A 22,380-nucleotide genomic window follows, 5' to 3' on the forward strand; every position below is an offset into this window, starting at 1 on the left:
ACTGCTGAGGCACCTGGGGAGCCCTTCAATCCCTCATTTTTACGTTGCCTAAAGGTCTCATTTTCTCTATTTCTTTCTCCAGTCTTTTCCCTACTTCTTTGTTTTCCAAGTTTAAGAAACATAGCAACAGAGCAGATTTCTAACTCAGAGTCATAGAAAAGCTCTTCATCTCAAATTGCGCGAGGCCTCCTTTCAAAATTTCCAAAGAAGGCATTGGGTACACTTAGGCAGCAATAATTCTCATTTCAAAGCTTTGGCTGAATCATTGCTTGCCTTTAAATTGTTACTTCAGGACGTTAGAAGCACTGGATTATAGGGGAAGGCAGGAAAAAAAAATAGAAAAGATTTACTCTGAGAGTCTCCACTCTTTTGCTGATTGATTTGTAAGCTGGAAGGTTTGTGAACTGTAAAACTCCCATGTTTCATCACCACATCCATAGCAGAAAGCTATGTGGTGGTGATATTTCCATCCCCATGGTACTTATGAGCAATGGGATCGATGACTGGTTCAAATAGGTCAGCTCTTAGAGCAGTGAAGAACGCAGGCTCTAGTTTAGTTTAATAACTATCTTAGAAGAGTAGCACTTAAAGTACCCAAGATGAAAAAAACATAATGGCTTCTCCAGGACCATTCCCCACACTCTGTAGGCTGTACCTGCTTCAGGGAACAAAGTGTGTTTGTTCATCCCTGTTTCCCCAGCACAATGCCCAGCACAAAGGAGGCAATCAATAAATATTTGTTCAGTGGATGTTGAATGAAGAGAAGTTCTAGTTACAAAGCACTACAGTAAAGAGCACTATAAAATTCTAAATCCAGGGATGAAGAACATTCTGTATCCTTTTACATGTGGACAAGAGACATTAAGGAATTCTACAAGTGACTGAGTGAGTGAAAGTCGCTCAGTCATGTCTGACTCTTTGCGACCCCATGGACAGTACAAGCTCCTCCTGTCCATGGAATTCTCCAGGAAAGAATACTGAAGTGGGTTGCCATGCCCTTCTCCAGGGGATCAAACCCAGGTCTCCTGCATTGTAGGCAGATTGTTTACCATCTGAGCCACCAGGGAAGCCCTAAGGCAGTCTACAAACAATCATTTCAGCGTTTCACCATCCTTGTTGTCTGAATGCTCTCGGCTACATTTTTCTTATGGAAATCCAATTCTTGTTCCCCAGTAGACTTCTCCTGGCTCCTTCATTTATAGTTAAAGCCAGTTCCCGTCTTGTGACTAATAGAGGTGCTTTGTCTTGGGGACTTAAATTTGACTTAATGTAATTTTCCTAATAGAATTCGCTTTTTCTTTCTTTATTGAAAAGCTTCAGTTCTGCAGATAATTATCACAACCCTCAAGGACCACAGAATGTCAGAACTGGAAGGGCCTCAAGGATCAGCTGGCTGTACCTCTCATTCTCTCTTCTGGGGACATCCTTCCTTAAGGCTCTATTCTCCCGCCAGGTGGACGGGCTGAGCCCACATCACACTAGGTTGAATGTGGAAGATACAAAATGCTAACATACCTAGGACAAGAGGTCTTTATTACTTTTGATGAAAACAAAATGATGCAGAGCACACTATTTATTTATGATATTGAACGAGAAAAAGAGCAGATGACTATTAGATAATAAAAGCTAGCCACTGTTACTGCTTTAGCTCTGTTGGATGAAGAGCCAGAGCCATCTTTCTCCAAGCAAATCTGTCTGTTCCCCTCCCATTTCATTCTCCTTAATGGCTCTCTGCTGCCTGTATGACATAAAAGTCCAAACAACTTAGCATTAAGAGCCATCCTGGAGCTGGCCCCTGCCCACCCTATAACACTAGCTTCCAGTTCTTGTTCTTTCCTTTGTGTCCATGCTTTTCTTTCTGCCTGTAACGTCTCTTCCCTTCCTTCTTCACCTGGGTGACTCTTGCTTCTGTGTTATGATTCAGCATGGGCAGTGCCTCCTCCAGGAAGCCTTCCCTACTGCCTCTTGCACCCACAGAACCCTGTGTTTGGTTACTGTTTTGAAATCTTCCTCCAATAACCGGTAACTCCTTCAGAACAGATTTGGGTCTTCTAGTCATTTCTGAGGACCAAATACAAGCAGACTGCTGTGCATGAAGATACATAGTGCATTTTTATGTTTTACTGAATTGAGATGTGAAATGCTTTCTGCCATATTTTTTTATGCAGAAGGTTAATTTCAGTCAATGGTTTGTATAAGGACTTTGCCAGAGTCCAGGAAGAATTAATATGGTCTAAAAGGCTGTGTAACCACATTGATGTTAAGAAACCAGGGAAGCTTCCCTCTCCTGTCTTAACTGAATGGGTTTTTTTCCCTAAGGCTGAGGTTCTATCTTTATGGAATTAGCCATTTGTGCTTTCTGGAGACAAGATGAGAAAGTAGATCCATTCCCTTGATTTTTACCACATATTCATGCAAAAACTACATCTATGCTTATAGAATAACTTCTAGTACCAGCAAAGCTCATTTCACAAAGGTTTGCAGCTGATATCACAGGGGATGTGTAACCATGGAGAGGGCTCTAATTAGGAAAAACGAAGATTTACGCCCCAAGGTAAGCATACATGGGATGCTTACCCTTGCTGATGTCAAAGTGCTGCTGGGGACAAATCTGATCACTAAGCCAATACATTCCTGGGTAGGGAAGTAGCAGAGACTGCCACTGGGCCAATCAGACTCAACTGCTAAGAAACAGGTCTTGGCAGATTCTTCTGTTGTAACTTGTCCATCAGTGGAAGAAAAGAGAGAGGCAGTATAATCATACATCTGGATTTACCAAAGAGGATGACAATAGTAATAGTATTAGCTCTCTAAAGGCGCTTGAATATGGCCTTCAAATCTGGACTCAATTTCTGTGGATGCTAGTGAGCTTTGGTGTGCTTTTGCTTTAAGCACTTAAAAGTTAGTATGGACACAGCCAAAAGGCAGCACATGGAAACTTTGGGAACTCAGCAGAAGATAAACCATTACTTGGAGAGCATGTTGAAACAGAAACCCTTAAAACAAGTTGTCTAAGGGGACAGTCCCTGTAAAGCTTTGAAGGTTCTATGATGTAAATTATAACGTGGTTATGGTAACACCTTCTGCTCTAGCCATTTTAGGCAAATGTAAAAGAAAATTAGAAATTGGAAATTATTTGTGGCTCATCCGTGTGGGTTTTGTTAGCGTGCAATAAAACAGGCATTCTAAAGTTTGCTTTTAAAGGAGAGACTGTGACCTTGAAGATGATTTTTCTTAACTTTCTCATTTCTGTTTAGGATCCTTAAACTTCTTTCATGGTTCTTGCCAATTCTCAGAACCACCCTAGATCTGAGAAAAGGGAATGGGGTTGGGGTGGGGGACAGAAATCAAGTACTGTTCCTGGAATTATGAGCTTTTTTTCCCCTCTTCACTGTTTATCTATTCCACACCACTCAGCTGTTCTCTGTTGCAGAGAAATAAAAGTTTAGTTTAAAAAGTATGTTAGAACAAAGCTGCAGAAATTGCCTGGAATTTCCTTCATTTTCGGCCATCTGGCTTTCATTGTGGACTTCTCTCCCCTCCTCCACGTACGTTTACCAAATCTTTTCAACACACACTGGCTGAGCTATCAAATGCTTATAATTAATAACAGTCAGACTACTTTTTTTTTTTTCTTTTAAGGGAGTGCTTTCTGCCTTTCTTTGGGCTGCTCATGTCATAGCTATTATAAACTAGGGAGATGGTCAGTAGAGCTTAATTATTAAGACTTAATGGAATAAGAAAGAAAAGCGAATCAAACTTGAGGTTAAGTCCTGAATACAAACTAAAAATATTTCTTACTAAAAATGAAAGGGAAAGAGAGATTAATTTTTCTGAGTGCCTGCTATGATCCTATTTTAGAGATGAAGAATTTGAGAACCCAAAAAGATATATGACCTCTTGAAGGTCATATAGCTAAGAATGACAGAGCAGGATTCGAACACAGGCCTTAATCTACCTGTGGGGTTTTATTTTGGTGGTCTCGGGGATGGAGAAGATATTTGGTGTGTGTTATTAAGCAAAAATCAAGTTGCCAAACAATACATGTAATATGACCGCATTTACAAAGGGAAAAGAATCTTATATATTTGTATATGTTCATGTATGTATACAAATGCATAGAAAAAGGTCTGGAAAGGTACCAAACCATGAACAGTGATAATCTCTGGGGAGAAGAAGGGTGTGGTGCTGCAGAGCATTGTGGTGAAAGGGCAGCACGCGCCTTTATTGATTACTTCTGCGGTGCTTGAGTGTCAAAGAATGAGAATATTCATGAATACTTGTATAATTCTAATACTTAGCTTTTTAATTAAGAACAGGGGGCAGATGTCTTTCCTAAAGACTGATCTTGGCTCCTGTTTGCATATTTCTCCCTTAAGCAGGTCTAACCTACCAGAGAAGGTGGGCAGGGTTGTGGGGGTGGTGGTGGAATGTGGCCTTCTAGACACACATTATTGAGAGGATGGTAAAGACATTTAAAATAATTTTTATTCTTTGTACTGATACCTTCTTTGCTACCAACTTGGATGCAAAATTCTCACAGGTGTCAGCTCATATGCAAAAATGGTCCTAATTTCTTCTGGCCAATTGTAGGCCAGGTTGTTAAGGAGTTAATACCAGTCCCTGCTGTGCTATCTTCTAATTCTCCTGACAATCACACCCCTTCCAGGGTAATGCTAACCATGCACTCAAATTCCATTGTGCACTTCATGCACTCAAACTCCAAAGTTGTGGACATAACTTTGAAGACAACTCCAAAGTTGTCTTCATATTCTTAACTTTGGGGATATTTTGCCATACATAGCTGCTACCATAAAGGGTTACTTATACTAAGATTATTTATGTTTTAAGTTGTAAAGCCTTAAACATAAAGAAGAGACTAATAATAGCATTTTTAGCACTACCTGGTGGGTGGGAGAGATAAGATAAGAGGGATAGAGAGGAGAAAGTGAAATGGGGTCCAGCTATTATCAGGGTCTAAGCATTACTATGGGCTTTCCAGGGGGCTCAGTGAAAAAGAATCCACGTGTAGTGCAAGAGACATGGGTCCAATCCCTGCGTCGGGAAGATTCCTGGAAGAAAGAAATGGCAACCCCCTCTAGTATTCTTGCCTGGGAAGTCCCATGGACAGAGGTGCCTGGCAGGCTACAGTCCATGGGGAAGCAAAAGAGCTGGACGTGACATAGCGGCTAAACAACAACAAAGTATTACTGTGTAAAAATTTAGTCCTAGTCCTTATACTCATTTATTCAATAAGCACTTTTTTTTTGATGTGAGCCATTTTTAAAGTCTTTATTGAATTTATTATAACATTGTCTCTATTTTATGTCTTAGTTCCTTGTTCGCCAGGCAAGTGAAATCTTAGCTTTCTGACTAGGGATTGAAAATGTACTCCTTGCATTGGAAGGTGATCTCAACCACTGGACTTCCAGGGAAGTCCCATCAATAAGCACTTAATACACATCTACTATATGTCAGACATTATTCTAGGTTCTAGAAACTATCCTTCTAGGTTCTAGAAAGATGAATATAAAGGAGGATTAAAACATGAAGCTGATAGCAAGGACTTCAAAATCTAGTCCTCTTACATACAGATGGCCAAGAGGCACATAAAAAGATGCTCAATATCATTAATTATTACAGAAAAGCAATGAAAACTACAGTGATGTACATTTCACACCAGTCACAATAACCACCATTAACATGTCTGCAATAATTAATGATGAAGAAGGTGTGGAAAAAAGGGAACACTTCTATATTGTTGGTGGGCATGTAAACTTGTATGGCTACTACAGAAAGCAGTATGGAGGTTCTTTAAAAATTAAAAATAGAACTACCATATGATCCAGCAATCCTATTCCTGGCTATGTATCTACAGAAAACTCTAATTCAAAAATATACATGCATCCCAATATTCATAGCAGCACTATTTACAATAGTTAGGACATGGAAGCAACCTAAAGTGTCCTTCAACAGATGAATAGATAAAGAATATGTGGTATATACGTATGATGGAATATTGTTCAGCTGTGAAATGATGCCATTTGCAGTATCATGGATGGACTGGAAATTATCATACTAAGTTAACTAAGCCAGACAGAGAAAGACAAATATCATATGATATCACTTATGCGTGGTAGCTAAAAAATGATACAAATGAGCTTATTTACAAAACAGAAATAGACTCACAGACATAGGAAACAAACTTATGGTTACCATAGGGGAAAGGGTGGGCAGAGATAAACTGGGAGTTTGGGATTAATATATATAATGACACCACCCTATGGCAGAAAGCCAAGAGGAACTAAAGAGCTTCTTGATGAAGGTGAAAGAAGAGAGTGAAAAAACTGGCTTAAAACTCAACATTCAAAAAAACAAAGATCATGGCATCCAGTAACATCATGGGGAAACAATGGAAACAGTGACAGACTTTATCTTCTTGGACTCCAAAATCACTGCAAATGGCGACTGCAGCCATGAAATTAAAAGATGCTTGCTCCTTGCTAGAAAACTTATGACCAACCTAGATAGCATGTTAAAAAGAAGAGGCATCACTTTGTTGACAAAGATCCATGTAGTCAAAGCTATGGTTTTTCCAGTAATCATGTATGGATGTGAGAGTTGGACCATAAGGAAAGCTGAGCACTGAAGAATTGTTGCTTTTAAACTGTGGTGTTGGAGAAGACTCAATAAATCAAACCAGTCAATCCTAAAGGAAATCAACCCTGAATATTCATTGGAAGGACTGACGTTGAAGCTGAAGTTCCAACGCTTTGGCCACCTGATGCGAAGAGCTGACTCATTAGAAAAATCCCTGATGGTGGGAAAGATTGAAGGCAAGAGGAGACAGGGATGACAGAAGATAAAGATGGTTGGATGGTATCACTGAGTCAGAGGACATGAGTTTTAGCAAGCTTTGGGATATGGTGAAGGACAGGGAAGTCTGGCATGCTGCAGTCTACGGGGTTGCAAAGACTTGGACACAACTGAGTGACTGAACAACAATTACTATACAGAAAATAGAGATGTACAATACTGCACATAAAATAGATAAACAACAAGGACCTACTGTATAGCACAGGGAACTATACTCAAATCTTATAATAACATATGGAAAAGAACATATATATATAATAACTGAATCATTTTGCTATACACTAAACTAACATAACATTGTAAATTAACTACACTTCAATAAACAAATAAAGCTAATGGAGGTGATGGAATTCCAGTTGAGCTCTTTCAAATCCTGAAAGATGATGCTGTGAAAGTGCTGCACTCAATATGCCAGCAAATTTGGAAAACTCAGCAGTGGCCACAGGACTGGAAAAGGTCAGTTTTCATTCCAATCCCAAAGAAAGACAATGCCAAAGAATGCTCAAACTACCACACAATTGCACTCATCTCACACGCTAGTAAAGTAATGCTCAAAATTCTCCAAGCCAGGCTTCAGCAATATGTGAACTGTGAACTTCCAGATGTTCAAGCTGGTTTGAGAAAAGGCAGAGGAACCAGAGATCAAATTGCCAACATCCGCTGGATCTTCAAAAAAGCAAGACAGTTCCAGAAAAATATCTATTTCTGCTTTATTGACTATGCCAAAGCCTTTGACTGTGTGGATCACAATAAACTGTGGAAAATTCTGAAAGAGATGGGAATACCAGACCACCTGACCTGATCTTGCGAAATCTGTATGCAGATCAGGAAGCAACAGTTAGAACTGGACATGAAACAACAGACTTGTTCCAAATAGGAAAAGGAGTACATCAAGGCTGTATATTGTCACCCTGCTTATTTAACTTTTATGCAGAGTACATCATGAGAAACGCTGGGCTGGAAGAAGCACAAGCTGGAATCAAGATCGCCAGGAGAAATATCAATCACCTCAGATATGCAGATGACACCACCCTTACGGCAGAAAGTGAAGAGGAACTAAAAAGCCTCTTGATGAAAGTAAAAGAGGAGTGTGAAAAATTTGGCTTAAAGCTCAACATTCAGAAAGCTAAGATCATGGCATCTGGTCCCATCACTTTATGGGAAATAGATGGGGAAACAGTGGAAACAGTGTCAGACTTTATTTTTTGGGGCTCCAAAATCACTGCAGATGGTGACTGCAGCCATGAAATTAAAAGACGCTTACTCCTTGGAAGGAAAGTTATGACCAACCTAGATAGCATATTCAAAAGCAGAGACATTACTTTTCCAACAAAGGTCCGTCTAGTCAAGGCTATGGTTTTTCCAGTGGTCATGTATGGATGTGAGAGTTGGACTGTGAAGAAAGCTGAGGGCAGAAGAATTGATCCCTTTGAATTGTGGTGTTGGAGAAGACTCTTGAGGGTCCCTTGGACTTCAAGGAGATCCAACCAGTCCATTCTAAAGGAGATCAGTCCTGGGTGTTCTTTGGAAGGACTGATGCGAAAGCTGAAACTCCAATACTTAGGCCACCTCATTAGAAGAATTGACTCGTTGGAAAAGACTCTGATGCTGGGAGGGATTGGGGGCAGAAGGAGAAGGGGACGACAGAGGATGAGATGGCTGGATGGCATCACCGACTTGATGGACATGAATCTGAGGGAACTCCGGGTGTTGGTGATGGACAGGGAGGCCCGGCGTGCTGCGATTCATGGGTTCGCAAAGAGTCGGACATGACTGAGTGACTGAACTGAACTGAATAAAAAGTTAAATCTGCACTAAAAAAACAAAACAAAACCTAGTCCTCTCCAATAGACAGCTACTATTTTTTTTAAGTGAGCTTTCTTGGTAGCTCAGCAGTAAAGAATTCTGCCTGCCAATGTAGGAAACACATCGGGATCTTCCCTGGGTCAGGAAGATCCCTTTCAAAAGGCAATGGCTTTTGAAGAATACTGACTCCAATACTCTTGCCTGGGAAATCCCAAGGACTGAGGTACCTGACAGGCTACAATCCACGGGTTTGCAAAAGAGTTGGACATGACTTAGCGACTTAATAACAATTTTTTAAGTGTCCTAAAAAATGCAGGCAGTCTGTGCACACGTGCGCACATACAAATTGGAACAATCAGAATACCTCTTACTTGAGAACACAGTCAGGCATGAGAATTTATTTGCCTCAACCTGGTGAAAGCTGGACATGTGCTTCTGATACCAGCTCTGCCAATCACACAGAGGAAATCAGATGGCTAGTTTCATCTCAGAGAGACAGCCCAGATAGGACATGCCTTCTAGGCCTCTGGTATTCTCTGTGTGATCAGATAACCTGACCATACACGAGAAGAAAAGTAGCTTCCTACATGGTGCTCAGTAAGGCAAATAACTTCCTGGAAAAGCTACTTCTCTTAACCAGCACCACCTCTAAGAGTCATAAGCCCAATGACCAAGACTTGAACATCACCTCTGTATATCCCACCAAAAATGCTATGGATTTTTCTATTTTGAATACGTGGACATCAGCATGAGCCAAGAGCCTAAAAGACAGGGTACAGAAACTTGGAGCCCATCAGGGAATACGCTGAACTGTGCAGGGAACGCTGAGCCATGCACAAGAAGAATTGTGAATCAGTGATTTAAATTAGTCCCCAGTGAATAGAAGGTGCATGGAAAAACAACACACTGCTACACTCCTACTAAACACATTTTCAGATACATCTGACATAAACATTCAGCAGGAGAGGTTTTTTTCCCCTCATGTCAGACTGAAATATTCCACAGGAGATACACCTCTACCCAGCTCTCATTTTAAGATGAAACTCTGCTTTGGCTCTTGGATGGGAGGTGAAGAGAGCGAGTCATATCAGGCCATTTTGGCCCCTTTGTTGTTTTGACTAGCATCATTCCACAAAAGCTCAGCTGTGTACAGTTGGCCGAAGAAAACCCTGGCTGTGCCCAGTAAGATGTTCTGCCCTTCAGTCTGATGGTTTGCTGGTGGAAATTAAAGCCCTGGGTTGAACTGGAGCAAATGAAACAATGTTAAACCCAACAAGAGTCTTTGTTTTCCAGTCAGTGAAAAGGTCCTAGAGTAAAGTAAGCTCATCTAATTTAACTATAGTCTGTACTTAGAGGATGGGAAGTAACATCTTGTGTCCTATTTCTTCTGCTGTCCCAGGAAGGCAGGGGTTTAGTGGCTGAAAATCCCAGAAGATTTTTAGTTTGTCCCAGGTACTGACTCCTTGGGCTTGCCTCAGGTCATCACGGCATTTGGATGTCATCACACCACTGAGATGTGGTTAGAAAGACCCTCATGCTTGTTTTTAAAGTGTTGGTAAACAAGCAGAATAGCACTGATATCGATTATCAGCACAAAGCAGCAGCCGCAAATGCTCCTGCCTACAGAGCCATGAAGAGCTATGGGATTATTTGAACAGGACCTGGTGACCTTGGATCGTTTTGTATAGCTAGTTCATTTTGCAGATGTGGACACAGATGGGGCAGGCATCTTGCTCAGTGCCGCACAGCTAGTGGGTGGCAGAGCTAAAACAAGAACCAGGGCTTCCTGATCTGGTAGCCAAGGTGCCCAGAGGCTGTTCTTCCTATATCCCTTCTGCTTCTTCCTATATAGGAGGTTGTAGTCAAATAGAGGGGTCTGGACTTCTTGCCCACACAGTTAGGTCTTAGATTCACTGAGAAACAGTGAGGTAAGGACACAGAAGTGGGCAGACACAGAAAAAGTTTTCTCAGAATTCCATGCACTGGATCTAGGCTTTTTGTGGCCCAGCCCTTGACTCTATTTTACCTGCTGTTCTCGTGGGTGAGGTGCTGCTCCAAGCAGTGGCTGAGTGATTTTCTGGTTGCCTGAGAGGATATGGCACTAATGGTCCCCTTTACTTCTACACTTAAAGAGGGATCAACAGAACAACTTTTCAGATCAACAGACAGAATAACTCTGGTGATGAGCAGGAGAGTGTCACTGTGGGATTGTGTGCCCTGAAATAATCTGAGGAGGCCTGCAATCTGTATCTTCTAATCCCCAAAGAAAGGCATCTAATTGAGATCTTAACAACCCAGATAATCACGATGGTATGATCACTCACCTAGAGCCAGACATCTTGGAATGTGATGTCAAGTGGGCCTTAGAAAGCATCACTATGAACAGAGCTAGTGCAGGTGATGGAATTCCAGTTGAGCTATTTCAAATCCTACAAGATGATGCTGTGAAAGTGCTGCACTCAATATGCCAGCAAATTTGGAAAACTCAGCAGTGGCCACAGGACTGGAAAAGGTCAGTTTTCATTCCAATCCCAAAGTAAGGCAATGCCAAAGAATGCTCAAACTACCACACAATTGCACTTATCTCACACACTAGTAAAGTAATGCTTAAAATTCTCCAAGCCAGGTTTCAGCAATACGTGAACCGTGAACGTCCAGATGTTCAAGCTGGTTTTAGAAAAGGCAGAGGAACCAGAGATCAAATTGCCAACATCCATTGGATCATCAAAAAAGCAAGAGAGTTCCAGAAAAACATCTATTTCTGCTTTATTGACTATGCCAAAGCCTTTGACTGTGTGGATCACAATAAACTGTGGAAAATTCTGAAAGAGATGGGAATACCAGACCACCTGACCTGCCTCTTGAGAAACCTGTTTGCAGGTCAGGAAGCAACAGTTAGAACTGGACATGGAACAACAGACTGGTCTTGAGAAACCTGTTTGCAGATCAGGAAGCAACAGTTAGAACTGGACATGGAACAACAGACTGGTTCCAAATAGGAAAAGGAGTTTGTCAAGGCTGTATATTGTCATCCTGTCTATTTAACTTATATGCAGAGTACATCATGAGAAACACTGAGCTGGAGGAAGCACAAGCTGGAATCAAGACTGCTGGGAGAAAATATCAATAAACTCAGATATGCAGATGACACCACCCTTATGGCAGAAAGTGAAGAACTAAAGAGCCTTTTGATGAACGTGAAAGAGGAGAGTGAAAAAGTTGGCTTCAAGCTCAACATTCAGAAAACTAAGATCATGGCATCCAGTCTCATCACTTGATGGCAAATAGATGGGGAAACAGTGGAAACAGTGTCAGACTTTATTTTTTGGGGCTCCAAAATCACTGCAGATGGTGACTGCAGCCATGAAATTAAAAGATGCTTACTCCTTAGAAGGAAAGTTATGACCAACCTAGATAGCATATTCAAAACCAGAGACATTACTCTGCCAACAAAGGTCTGTCTAGTCAAGGCTATGGTTTTTCCAGTGGTCATGTATGGATGTGAGAGTTGGACTATAAAGAAAGCTGAGTGCCGAAGAATTGATGCTTTTTGAACTGTGGTGTTGGAGAAGACTCTTGAGAGTTACTTGGACTGCAAGGAGATCCAACCAGTCCATCCTAAAGGAGATCAGTCCTGGGTGTTCATTGGAAGGACTGATGTTGAAGCTGAAACTCCAATACTTTGGCCACCTGATGCGAAGAGCTGACTCATTTGAAAAGACCCTGATGCTGGGAAAGATTGAGGGCAGAAGGAGAAGGGGACGACAGAGGATGAGATCGTTGGATGGCATCACCGACTCGATGGACATGGGTTTGGGTGGACTCCAGGAGTTGGTGATGGACAGGGAGGCCTGGTGTGCTGCAGTTCATGGGGTTGCAAAGAGTCGGACACAACTAGTTGACTGAACTGAACTGAACTGAATTGACTGAGAAGTAAGACAAGCAGTATTAGCTTGACCAGAAAGCTATCATTAATTCTTAGAGGCAACACATTGCTTCTTGTGTGATACTCTATAGAATCACAAGAAATATCCTTCAGTAACAGCAACCCCCTTCTCATCTAGGATTTGATCTGGGAACATTCCTCATCCCATCAGCAGACTTGCAAGACTGGCTTTGGTTCTTTAAATGTCTCCCCTTGGAAACCAGAATCATAGATGAGATGGTTGAGCTTCTACAGAGACTTCAACAAGTATCTGAAGGCAAGTCTCCCAAGACACCATAAAATTGTGTGGAACGAAGCAGTGACTGCATTGATGAACTAAAACTCAAGGTTGGATAATAATGAGACCCAGGCAGGGGTGAACAATGAAATGCTCTAATCGATTTTCTGCATGTGAAATGACACATGCACACTCCAGAGCATGCTATAATGAATCTGCATGGTGTGTGCAGAGGCATTTCATGGTGGCTCAGTGATACCACCCAGATCCTTCAGTTCCTGCAACCCACAAGCCGATCTGTTATGAGGGTGGGAGGGCTTGGGACACAGGCTGAGAGGTGGCAAAGACCCTACCTTCTGTGGTCAGTTCACGTTCCCCTGGGAAGAAAGCATCAGTGGAGCCCAGGCACATTCCGGCCACACCACGGGGCCTTCCTTTGTGCACGGAGCCTTCTGGACCCTGAGCATGATCGCTGGGCTAGAATTCCAAAGCCCTGGTTTCAATTAACTTTAAGTGGATTTGACTAAGAGTTTGAACTGATGCTAATTGGTTTTCAAAACACTGGGTAACAATAAGCGTTCTGATCTTGCCCACGGACAGACACACAAACCCCATTCTGAACACACTCCTGGGCAGCAGGGTGGCTGGCGCACCCCTTACCTTGCCGGGCAGGGATCCAAACTGCAGGATTTCAGAAGCTGGGGGGGCCGCCGGCTGGTCACGCACAGGTTCTCATCCACGGGCTCCTGGGTCTGTTTGTTCAGGCAGCTCACCACAGCCTCCTGGACACCTGTGTACAGATGACACCCATCAAGGCCAGAACAGGCATGTGGGGGGTGAGCAAGTGTAGACAGGCAGCTGGTGGGAGGTCTCTGAGACTGGGAAGACTAGCTGCGTGTCAGGCAGTTGAAAGCTTGTGATTGCCCATCTCGTCAGGCATCAGTCTGTCTGGAGAAAGCACTCAGGAGTTTGTGCCCCTTAAGCAGGGCAGCTCTCCCATTGTGGGGGAGGCTGCTACCAAGACTGCTGAAATGCTTGAAAAACCACCACCCAGCTATGCAGCTGCCCAAGCTGAAACAGGATAATTTAAAGCAGAAGGAGAGCAGGGTGACCAAAATAATGACCCCAAGACTTCACACATTATATTTTAATCAACAGGAGATGACTATACTTGGAAGGCAGGCCCAGAGCCACATGGATAGCCAGCATTCTGTAAACTGCTATGCATCTGGGGCCTTGCATCCAGTGCTTTTCTGGTTTCCTATTGAGTTTGGTTCATTTCTTTAGTGACTTAGAGCTGCTTGGGGTCTTCCCTGGTGCTCAGATGGCAAAGAATCTGCCTGCCTTGCAGCAGACCTGAGTTCCATCCCTGAGTCAGGAAGATCCCCCAGAGGAGAGGACACGGCAACCCACTCCAGTATTCTTGCCTGGAGGATCCCATGGACACAGGAGCCTGGTGGGCTACAGTTCACGTGGACACAAAGAGTTGGACATGACTAAGCAACTAACACAGGGCCACTTGGGAAGTTGGAGCAAAGAGAGAGAGCAAGATACCTAATGATGGCATTCATGGAAGACAATGTTCCTACCACTACCCACGCACCCCTGACCACAGACCTAGTAAAATAGGAGTTTGAGGAGGGACTGGCATATAGTCACTTGGTGGGTTTTCATGGGGCGGGAACACATGTAACCTGATAATACAGTGTCAAGACATTTCACCCTGCTTCCCAAAGTCATGACAGCAATAGGAAAAATTCATAGAGTGCACATTATTAGCCAAGTACTGAGGCAAGGAGCTTGACATGCCCCATTCAAACCTCTCAATAACTCCACAAGACTCTACTTTATCCCCATTTTACAGATAAGGAAACAGGCTTAGAAGGGTGAAAAGACTTGCTAAGCTTACAGTTGATAGATGATGAAGTGGCACTGCGTGTGCTTTAGCACTGGAGCTTTAATGACTGAAAACATTGACATTTAAAAATACTATGAGGCTGTTATAGCTGCTGGAGATCTTCAGGAATAACCTACACATTTCTCTGGAATCATTTCAGCAGAATTCAGTTGAAAGAAGAGAAACAGGACATTCTTGATAATTTGCTGTTAGTCATTTATAGCCATATATGTGTGTGTGTGTATAAGCATATATATATATTTATACATTCAGATAAAGATATCTGTTGTTAAACATTTGTATATGGTTATAGCAGAGTATGTGACAACCCATAAAATTAGTTTTATGTATAAATACATATACACTTTCTTTTTAAAATTTTCTGCATTGCTTCATTAGGTAGTACCTAATATAGTACAACTGACCTATCACTTATCAGGCCTGTTACTCTCTTCCTCCGATCTATCCTATGTTCCCCCAAGAAGTTATCACTCCGATCACAGGCACATGTTTCCCGAGGTGATGTTACACTGACTTAGAAAGGTCACTCACTAAGACCATCATTTAAAAAGTGACATTTTAAAGTCAGAATCAGAACTGCCTTTTTTTTTTGGATTAAGTCTGACAAATCAAACATTAAAAAACTGTCACAGTATTTACCCTGTAGCTGTGAATGTCAGTTTTCTTTTTTCTAAGCCATTTTGTGAGCTTTAAAAATTTAATTTAAATATATCACAGCCAGTTCAGGGTGGAGCATTGGAGATTTATGCTAGACATTAAAGATATTCCATCATATTCTGGAATGCTGACTCCAGGGTGTTCTCCTGGTTGCAGCTGGGATGAGCCTCTTAAAATTCATGGTATGATAATATAGCAAAACATTTCATAAAAAATTATTGGTATCATCGTTGATACTTCCCACTGGAATAGTCTGGCATTATTAAGGTCGTGACGACAAGCTGTGGACAAGGTGAACTACACCATACAGAATCTAGAGCTGTGATTCTGTTCGAAATTAAGGTTTCAATTCGTCTGCCGACCTGGTAGTATTTCAGAGATTCGAAACGTTGCTCTAATATAAAAGATATTTTGGCTTTAGTCAGCTATTGAAAAGCTCACGAATTTGAGTTAACAGTACCTGAAGGAGGAAGTGATTACACAGTTTTTGTCTCCTGTCTCATATGAAAGGGCTTGCTTTGAGGGGAGGGTCATGTGTGGAGGGGTATATTAAGTGATGTAACCCGTTTCCCCTTTGTGAAGCCTGGTTTATAGAACTGAGGTCCTTCCAAGCCTGCATGGAATGGGGTTGCAAGGGTTAAAGTCTCTACACAGGAAACCTTCTGAGACACATGGAACAAGTTTATGTGACTCCACCGAATAATCCTAGTTCAGGTTAAAAATCACCTTTGGGGTGATTTTTTAAAGTTGATTTCTCACCTTTAATTGCTGAGATTCAGAAGCATTCCAGAGTTACTACCTTCTAGAAGGATGGCCTCATGATGGTTCAGGGCTCTGTTGTCATAGCATTCCTGGGTGGGGCCTGGGGTGGTGGCGCATAAGGGCAGAGCTCTGTGTAATGAAGGAGGATCTGGGACCAGCCCTGTGGTCAACACAAGACATTTTTGTGGCATGAACGAATGAGATGCCTAAAGGGCAGGGTATTCCAAAGCACAGTGTGCAATTTGGGCCAAGGTGGTGGGAATGGGGGCCTGGAGGAAGCGTGAGAGAGCAGCCTGGGGATGGCGGTGTGGGAAGGTGAAGAGGGAAGATGTCTGAAGACTTCACCTGAGCTCACAGTCTACTTGGCTCAGGGCAGTCAGGCAGGCTTGAGAGAAGTTAACTCATCAAGTGTATACTCTTTTCAATGGGATAACTCACTCGCCCAGAAGGACATTGTAAACCAACAAAGAACTTACCTAAGATCTTTTCTGATTCTGAGTTTTCTTTCTTGACAGAGCAAAGAGAGAGGATTGATAAGGAAAAGGGAACAAGAGAGAAAGGATTTCACCGTTTAACATTAATACTTGCTGATGTCAGCTTCAAGTCTTCCCTCAGCTAGACTTTAATATCAATTTTACCGTTTAAGAGATCAACAATACAGCTGTTCAGGTTCAGATCTGCTTTCCTTGACTACACCTATCCATTCACATATGGGAAATTAAAATATAACCAGGAGATGATAGTGGGACCCGGGACACAGGTCTGAACAGATTAGGCTCACTTTCCATCTTTCAGAAAATGGAGTTTTCATTGTTTATATCTCCCAAAATAGCATAATTGCTACCTAATATTTGATGAGAACTCAGGGAAATGCAGCCATCAGCTACAGCCTAAATTACTAACACGTTCCTTCTGGTTACTACCTCTACTGGGTGAAAGGTAACTTCTGTGTCTATCCAATTTCATCTTTTGAGATGGCAAAAACAATAAAATTAGTATAACCGCAAATTGATTTAAAATCTGTTAATCCTGCACATTTTTTATTGGCTTCAGCGGAATGATTAAAAATGTCTTCAGCCTTGTGGGTTATATTTTGGTGTAGATCAAAGGTGATAATACCATAAAATGTTACTGCCAAACAATGACTTCAAAATATACACGTCCTATACCCGGAAACAACCTAGATTGTCCATTGACAGATGAATGGATAAAGAAGTTGTAGTACATGTATACAATGGAATATTACTCAGCCATAAGCAGGAACACATTTGAGTCAATTCTAATGAGGTGGATGAACCTAGAGCCTATTAGAGAGTGAAGTAAATCAGAGAAAAACAAATATCGTATGTTAACACATATATATGGAATCTAGAAAGATGGTGCTGATGAACCTATCTGCAGGGCAGCAGTGGAGATGCAGACACAGAGAATGGACTTGTGGACACAGGTGGGGAAGGAGAGGGTGGGACGAATGGAGAGAGCAGACTGGAAACTCATCTACTGCCATATGTAAAACAGATAGCCAGTGGGAATTTGCTGTATGACTAGGTGGGAGTTGGGAGGCAGGTTCAAGAGGGAGGGGACATATGTATACATATGGCTGATTCATATTGATGTATGGCAGAAACCAACACAATATTATAAAGCAATTATCCTCCAATTAAAAATAAATTTAAAAAATTTAATATACATGTCTTATATACTGAAATAATTTTTTAGTGTGTTTGGGCATCATATGGATTATATGACCCAAGCATATTTTCACCACTTTGGCATTCTCAACTTTTAACATTTTAGGCAAGATATATTACCGTGGCACAATGACACAACTATAAGTAAGCATGCACAGTTGTTGACAGTTAAAGACCTAAGACATTTCAGGAACTTTCCCTGCCTTGGATATAAATGATGTACACTTTATGTTATACAAATATCTCCTCAGATCCTATAAGCATAGATAAATTGTATATGAAGCATACAAATATTATTTCCAAATCAATATATTCTGAAAACATTTTAAATGAAAAACAGTTCACACACTCTCAGTGATTTGAATTTTATGCCTCTGGTTAGCAGAATGGTTAGAATTGTAAAGATAAAGGTATCTGGTTATTTACATGTTCCACTAAGGCATCATTTTCCCTATCTGCTCATAAAGTTCACTTGGCTTAGAGAATCATAATAGAGGGCAGAAATAATTTTTTTCAAAGCACATTTGTTTCAGACAAAAGATCATGATCATTCAATTCAGATGATCATGGAAACTGGGGATAAACACACACCATCCGAAATCCTGAGTAGTTCCTTATATTGCAATGAAGCAACTGCAGCCACTGGCTATGTCCTTTCCATCTGACCTTTTAACTTGCCTGGGCCCAGAGATCATCAGAGCTTACTCAACATTTCTCCTTCATTAAACATGGGAGAAAAGATGTCCTCATTGTGAGTGGCGGGCGCCCCCAGCAACATGGATGAGTAGAGTTCCAAGAAACTGTCTTCCAGAATCAGATGGAAAATTTTAGGTTTTAAAATAACAGACTCTCCATGAAAACACTTAAGAACTCCACGGTCTGAAATTGGAAGACTTAGAAACAAATGAGAACCTCAAGGTCAAGACTATTAAATGCCTACAAAGTGACCTGATGGAGAAAATTGATTCTCTGCTTGTACTTGTTCCACTATCCATTCCTTTTCAACTACATATGAACAATTTGGGCACATGTATTTTTACATTCCCAGCAATGACAAAAGATGCTTTTATAAAAGAGTTTCCCAGATGTCATGGTTTAGAAGACAGTTTGGGAAATCATTTTAATATAGATATTTTTATACCAGTTAAGAAAGAAACTTTGCTGGGAATGCAGATCCTTGATGTGACAAGAGGGGTTATTGATAGCTAGGGAGGGAGATCTGATGGGAAATCAGCCAGCCTTTCCTTGCCTATCAAAATCTCTCTTGGGAGTATATATGGGAGTTAGTAGCCATATGGTGGTGGTTTAGTCGTTAAGTTGTGCCCGACATTTTGTGACCCCATGGACTGTAGCCTGCCAGGCTCCTCTATCCATGGGGTTTTCCAGGCAAGAATACTAGAGCGGGCAGCCATTTCCTTCTCCAGGGGATCTTCCTGACCCAGGGTTGAACCAGAATCTCCTGCATTGCAGGAGGATTCTTTACCAATTGAGCCACCAGGGAAGCCCAGTGACCACATTTCCATTACTGTATTTTTTACAGTAGTACAAAAGATCATAATCTTAAAGAATTAATTATTGACTTAAATACCTTCTTCTCCCACTATTGTTTCATCACTAACACCTGAAATAGAAAAATGACTGAATCTGTTATCACCATGGACTAGACCTAAGAGAACCAGATCTATATACATGGAAACATTGAACACTATTTAAATAATATTCATTCAGTGATAAAGCTTCAGGAACTCTCTAAGTGTGTAAAGAAGTGAGGTATGATGCAAGGACCCTAAACAGAGAAATAAACAGCAGGACTAGTCCCAAATATCACTGACTAGATGTGTGATCTTGAAAAAAATCACTCAGCTCTCTGTATCTCAGTTTGCACATCGATAAAATGGCAGCGGGATCAGCTTTAATCTTTAAACTCCCTTCCAGTTCCAGGTAACCTCAGTGTTAACTGTCATTATACATCCTTTCCCTTTGTCAACAGATATTACTTTGGCAACCAGCTGAGAAAGTCAGAGGTGGCGTACTCTGTCCTTGGGAACAACAGACGGTTTTGTCCTCTTTGATCTGGGTTCATACCACGTGCACTGAGGTAAGGGCATAGACAAATAAAACTGAATGTCAAGAGCACTGCCAGCCCCGTGTCAGCAGTGTTTCTCAGTCAGATACACTGAGATATAGTGCAAAATATCAGAATGACAAGTAAAAGTAAAAGCATTACTTGTGTTAGCTACTCATAGCTGACAGTCTAAGAGAGACAGGCCCAGAGAGAAATACATCTGTGTTTCATTCAGTCTGCTTTAGGTTTAGAGTGGTTTCCTCCCCCTCCTTAGCCTTCTTGGACTAGAGACAATCACGGGACACAGCTGCCCTCAGAGAGAGACACTACAGTGAAAGGCAAGAGGAGGGCAATGATCTGAGGCCTAGCCCCTTCTTACCTCCTCCACAGGACTCGGAGCACTTGGTGAAGCCCTCATACTCCCAGTCGTAGAGCTGGTCAAAGTCCTGCAGGCCACCCAAGAGGCCATCTGTCTCTTCCAGGTTAAATTCGGGAGTCTCCCCGTGGCATGGTCCTGCGTAACAGGGGCGCTGGGACGCTGGCTTGGGTCCTTCACATTCGTCAACGGGCAGGTCGGCCACGGACTGAGAGAAAGACAGGAGCACCTGGCACCTGACTATTCGCACCTGGGTCCCCACACCACAGGTGACCGTGCAGGCCGACCAGGCCTCTGGAATGAACCTGCAGTCCGCAAGCAAACAAGAGGACAGGATGAGAAGCCCCAAGCAGGAGACCGCAGGCACCGGGAGGGGCCACATCCCACCTGCCACTGGGGCCCAGGGCCGTCTCAGGACGTGCTCAGGGCTCTGCCACCCTGTCCTGTCCTGTGCTGGGTGCTTCAGTGCAGCCCACGAGCTCATCTGCCAGTCTCTGGATTGGTTTCTTCGTGCGTGTCACATGAACCCCCAGCTGGAAGATATTCCAGCCACAGACCACCTGCTTTCTCCCAGCTTTGCACCCACAGTGGTGGCTCTTCAGAGCAGGGAACTGATTTCTTCTCTCTTGATCTAAATTCCAGCCCTTGTGCCTCCTGCGAGATGTTGGCTATTCTTACACCAGACTAATACTGATACTAAAAACTATAACAAAGTAAGCCCTTAGAGATATTTAAGGAAGTATATATATTTTTTGTTTTAGTCTGGATTTCAGATTCTGTAACTTTCTTTGCTTTTTTGCTCAATGTGCTTCCCAAGATTTATTTATATATAGAAAGAGAAAGAGGATTTTTTTTTTTTAAGTTTCCAAGAATGGAGCAAAGCCTTGTTCCTCACACATTCTTTGAATTAGTCTGGCCTGCGATTCTTTTTATATCTGAGAGAAAAGCCTTGCTACAAATTTAAATCCACAGGCATGTCACTGTAAACGAGGGGTTTTGCATCCATACATGTTTGTTTGACAGCCTTCAGTCCCTCCCCACCAAGCGAAGTCACATTAATGAGAACTTCCCTGAGTTTCTCTAGAATGTAGGACAATATCCAAATTCCAAAAAAAAAGAAAAAAAGACTGTTTTCCTCCAACTAATCAACAATTGCCATGTCTGCAATGACCTTGAGAAGTATCCAGGGAAAAAAATCCCTGAGGGCACCACTAACATTTTCACAAAGTTAGTATAATAATCTGGAGAAAGGACTTTGGAATACAAATCTTAAAAAATTTTTTTTCTATGATCTTACTGCTTTTGCACTGGGAGTCGTGCTGAGGAGGCATGCAAATCTGGCTCTTTAACCCTGATTTTGGCAGAGAAGGAAAGAAGTGATAAGAAGGTTATAGCATTAAGTCCCAGCAAGTGAAAATAGTTCCCATCTAGTTTAGAGAAGCTGAAATTCTAACAGGAAATTGATCCAAGTTTTCAAACTGGAAGAAGCAAAACAAAGTTGTGGCCTGAACCTGGGCTGTGTCCTGAGCAGGGAGACTGGAACAGAGACCCAGAGCCACGGTGTCTGAGGCAGGGAGGGGTCCCCTGACAAAGGATTTGACACTTGCTACCTTTGAAGAGCCACCCCCGAGAGGAGGATGAGGGTCATACACAATCGTGTCAGGAAGGTGGATTAAGGAGGAAGCATCACCCCGAATCATTCCCAAGAAATTCTCATCACAAGGTCGCCTCCCTCTTTCGTTTTTTAATTCCTGACTCCATCTTCTGGCACCTCGGGAATGTAGTAGGGAGAACGCATCCAATAAGATTAAAGTATCTTTCTCTCTTTAAATAATGCTACCTGTAGCCGTCTTTTAGGAATATAAAACCAAACTCTGCAATCAAAATAGTTTTAACCCCCTTACTATACATTCGCATCTGTCTGCCTGAGTCCTGGGACAAAAATCATAACAAAATATACAAGCAGTGAATTTTACAACCCAGGTAATAGACAGAAAGGAAAATATACCCCATACTATTGTATATATGAGAGAAACCCCAAAGCAAGTGATATGTCTTTAAACTTT

At 42.0% G+C, this 22,380-nt stretch overlaps 1 protein-coding gene across 3 annotated transcripts in view; it reads right to left on the minus strand.

The window, feature by feature from the left end:
* Positions 1 to 22,380, minus strand: part of ADAMTSL1 (ADAMTS like 1) — a 1,125,264-nt gene that overhangs the window by 205,673 nt on the left and 897,211 nt on the right. For all 3 annotated transcript variants that reach the window (XM_027549171.1, XM_027549170.1, XM_027549172.1), the window contains 2 exons: positions 20,318 to 20,619; positions 13,506 to 13,635 (listed from right to left, as the gene is read on the minus strand). In XM_027549171.1, coding sequence (XP_027404972.1) covers positions 13,506 to 13,635; positions 20,318 to 20,619 — 432 coding nt within the window. The remainder of the gene's footprint in view (positions 1 to 13,505; positions 13,636 to 20,317; positions 20,620 to 22,380) is intronic.

The sequence above is a fragment of the Bos indicus x Bos taurus genome, chromosome 8 (assembly GCF_003369695.1).
Source record: "Bos indicus x Bos taurus breed Angus x Brahman F1 hybrid chromosome 8, Bos_hybrid_MaternalHap_v2.0, whole genome shotgun sequence".
Classification (NCBI taxonomy): Eukaryota; Metazoa; Chordata; class Mammalia; order Artiodactyla; family Bovidae; genus Bos; species Bos indicus x Bos taurus.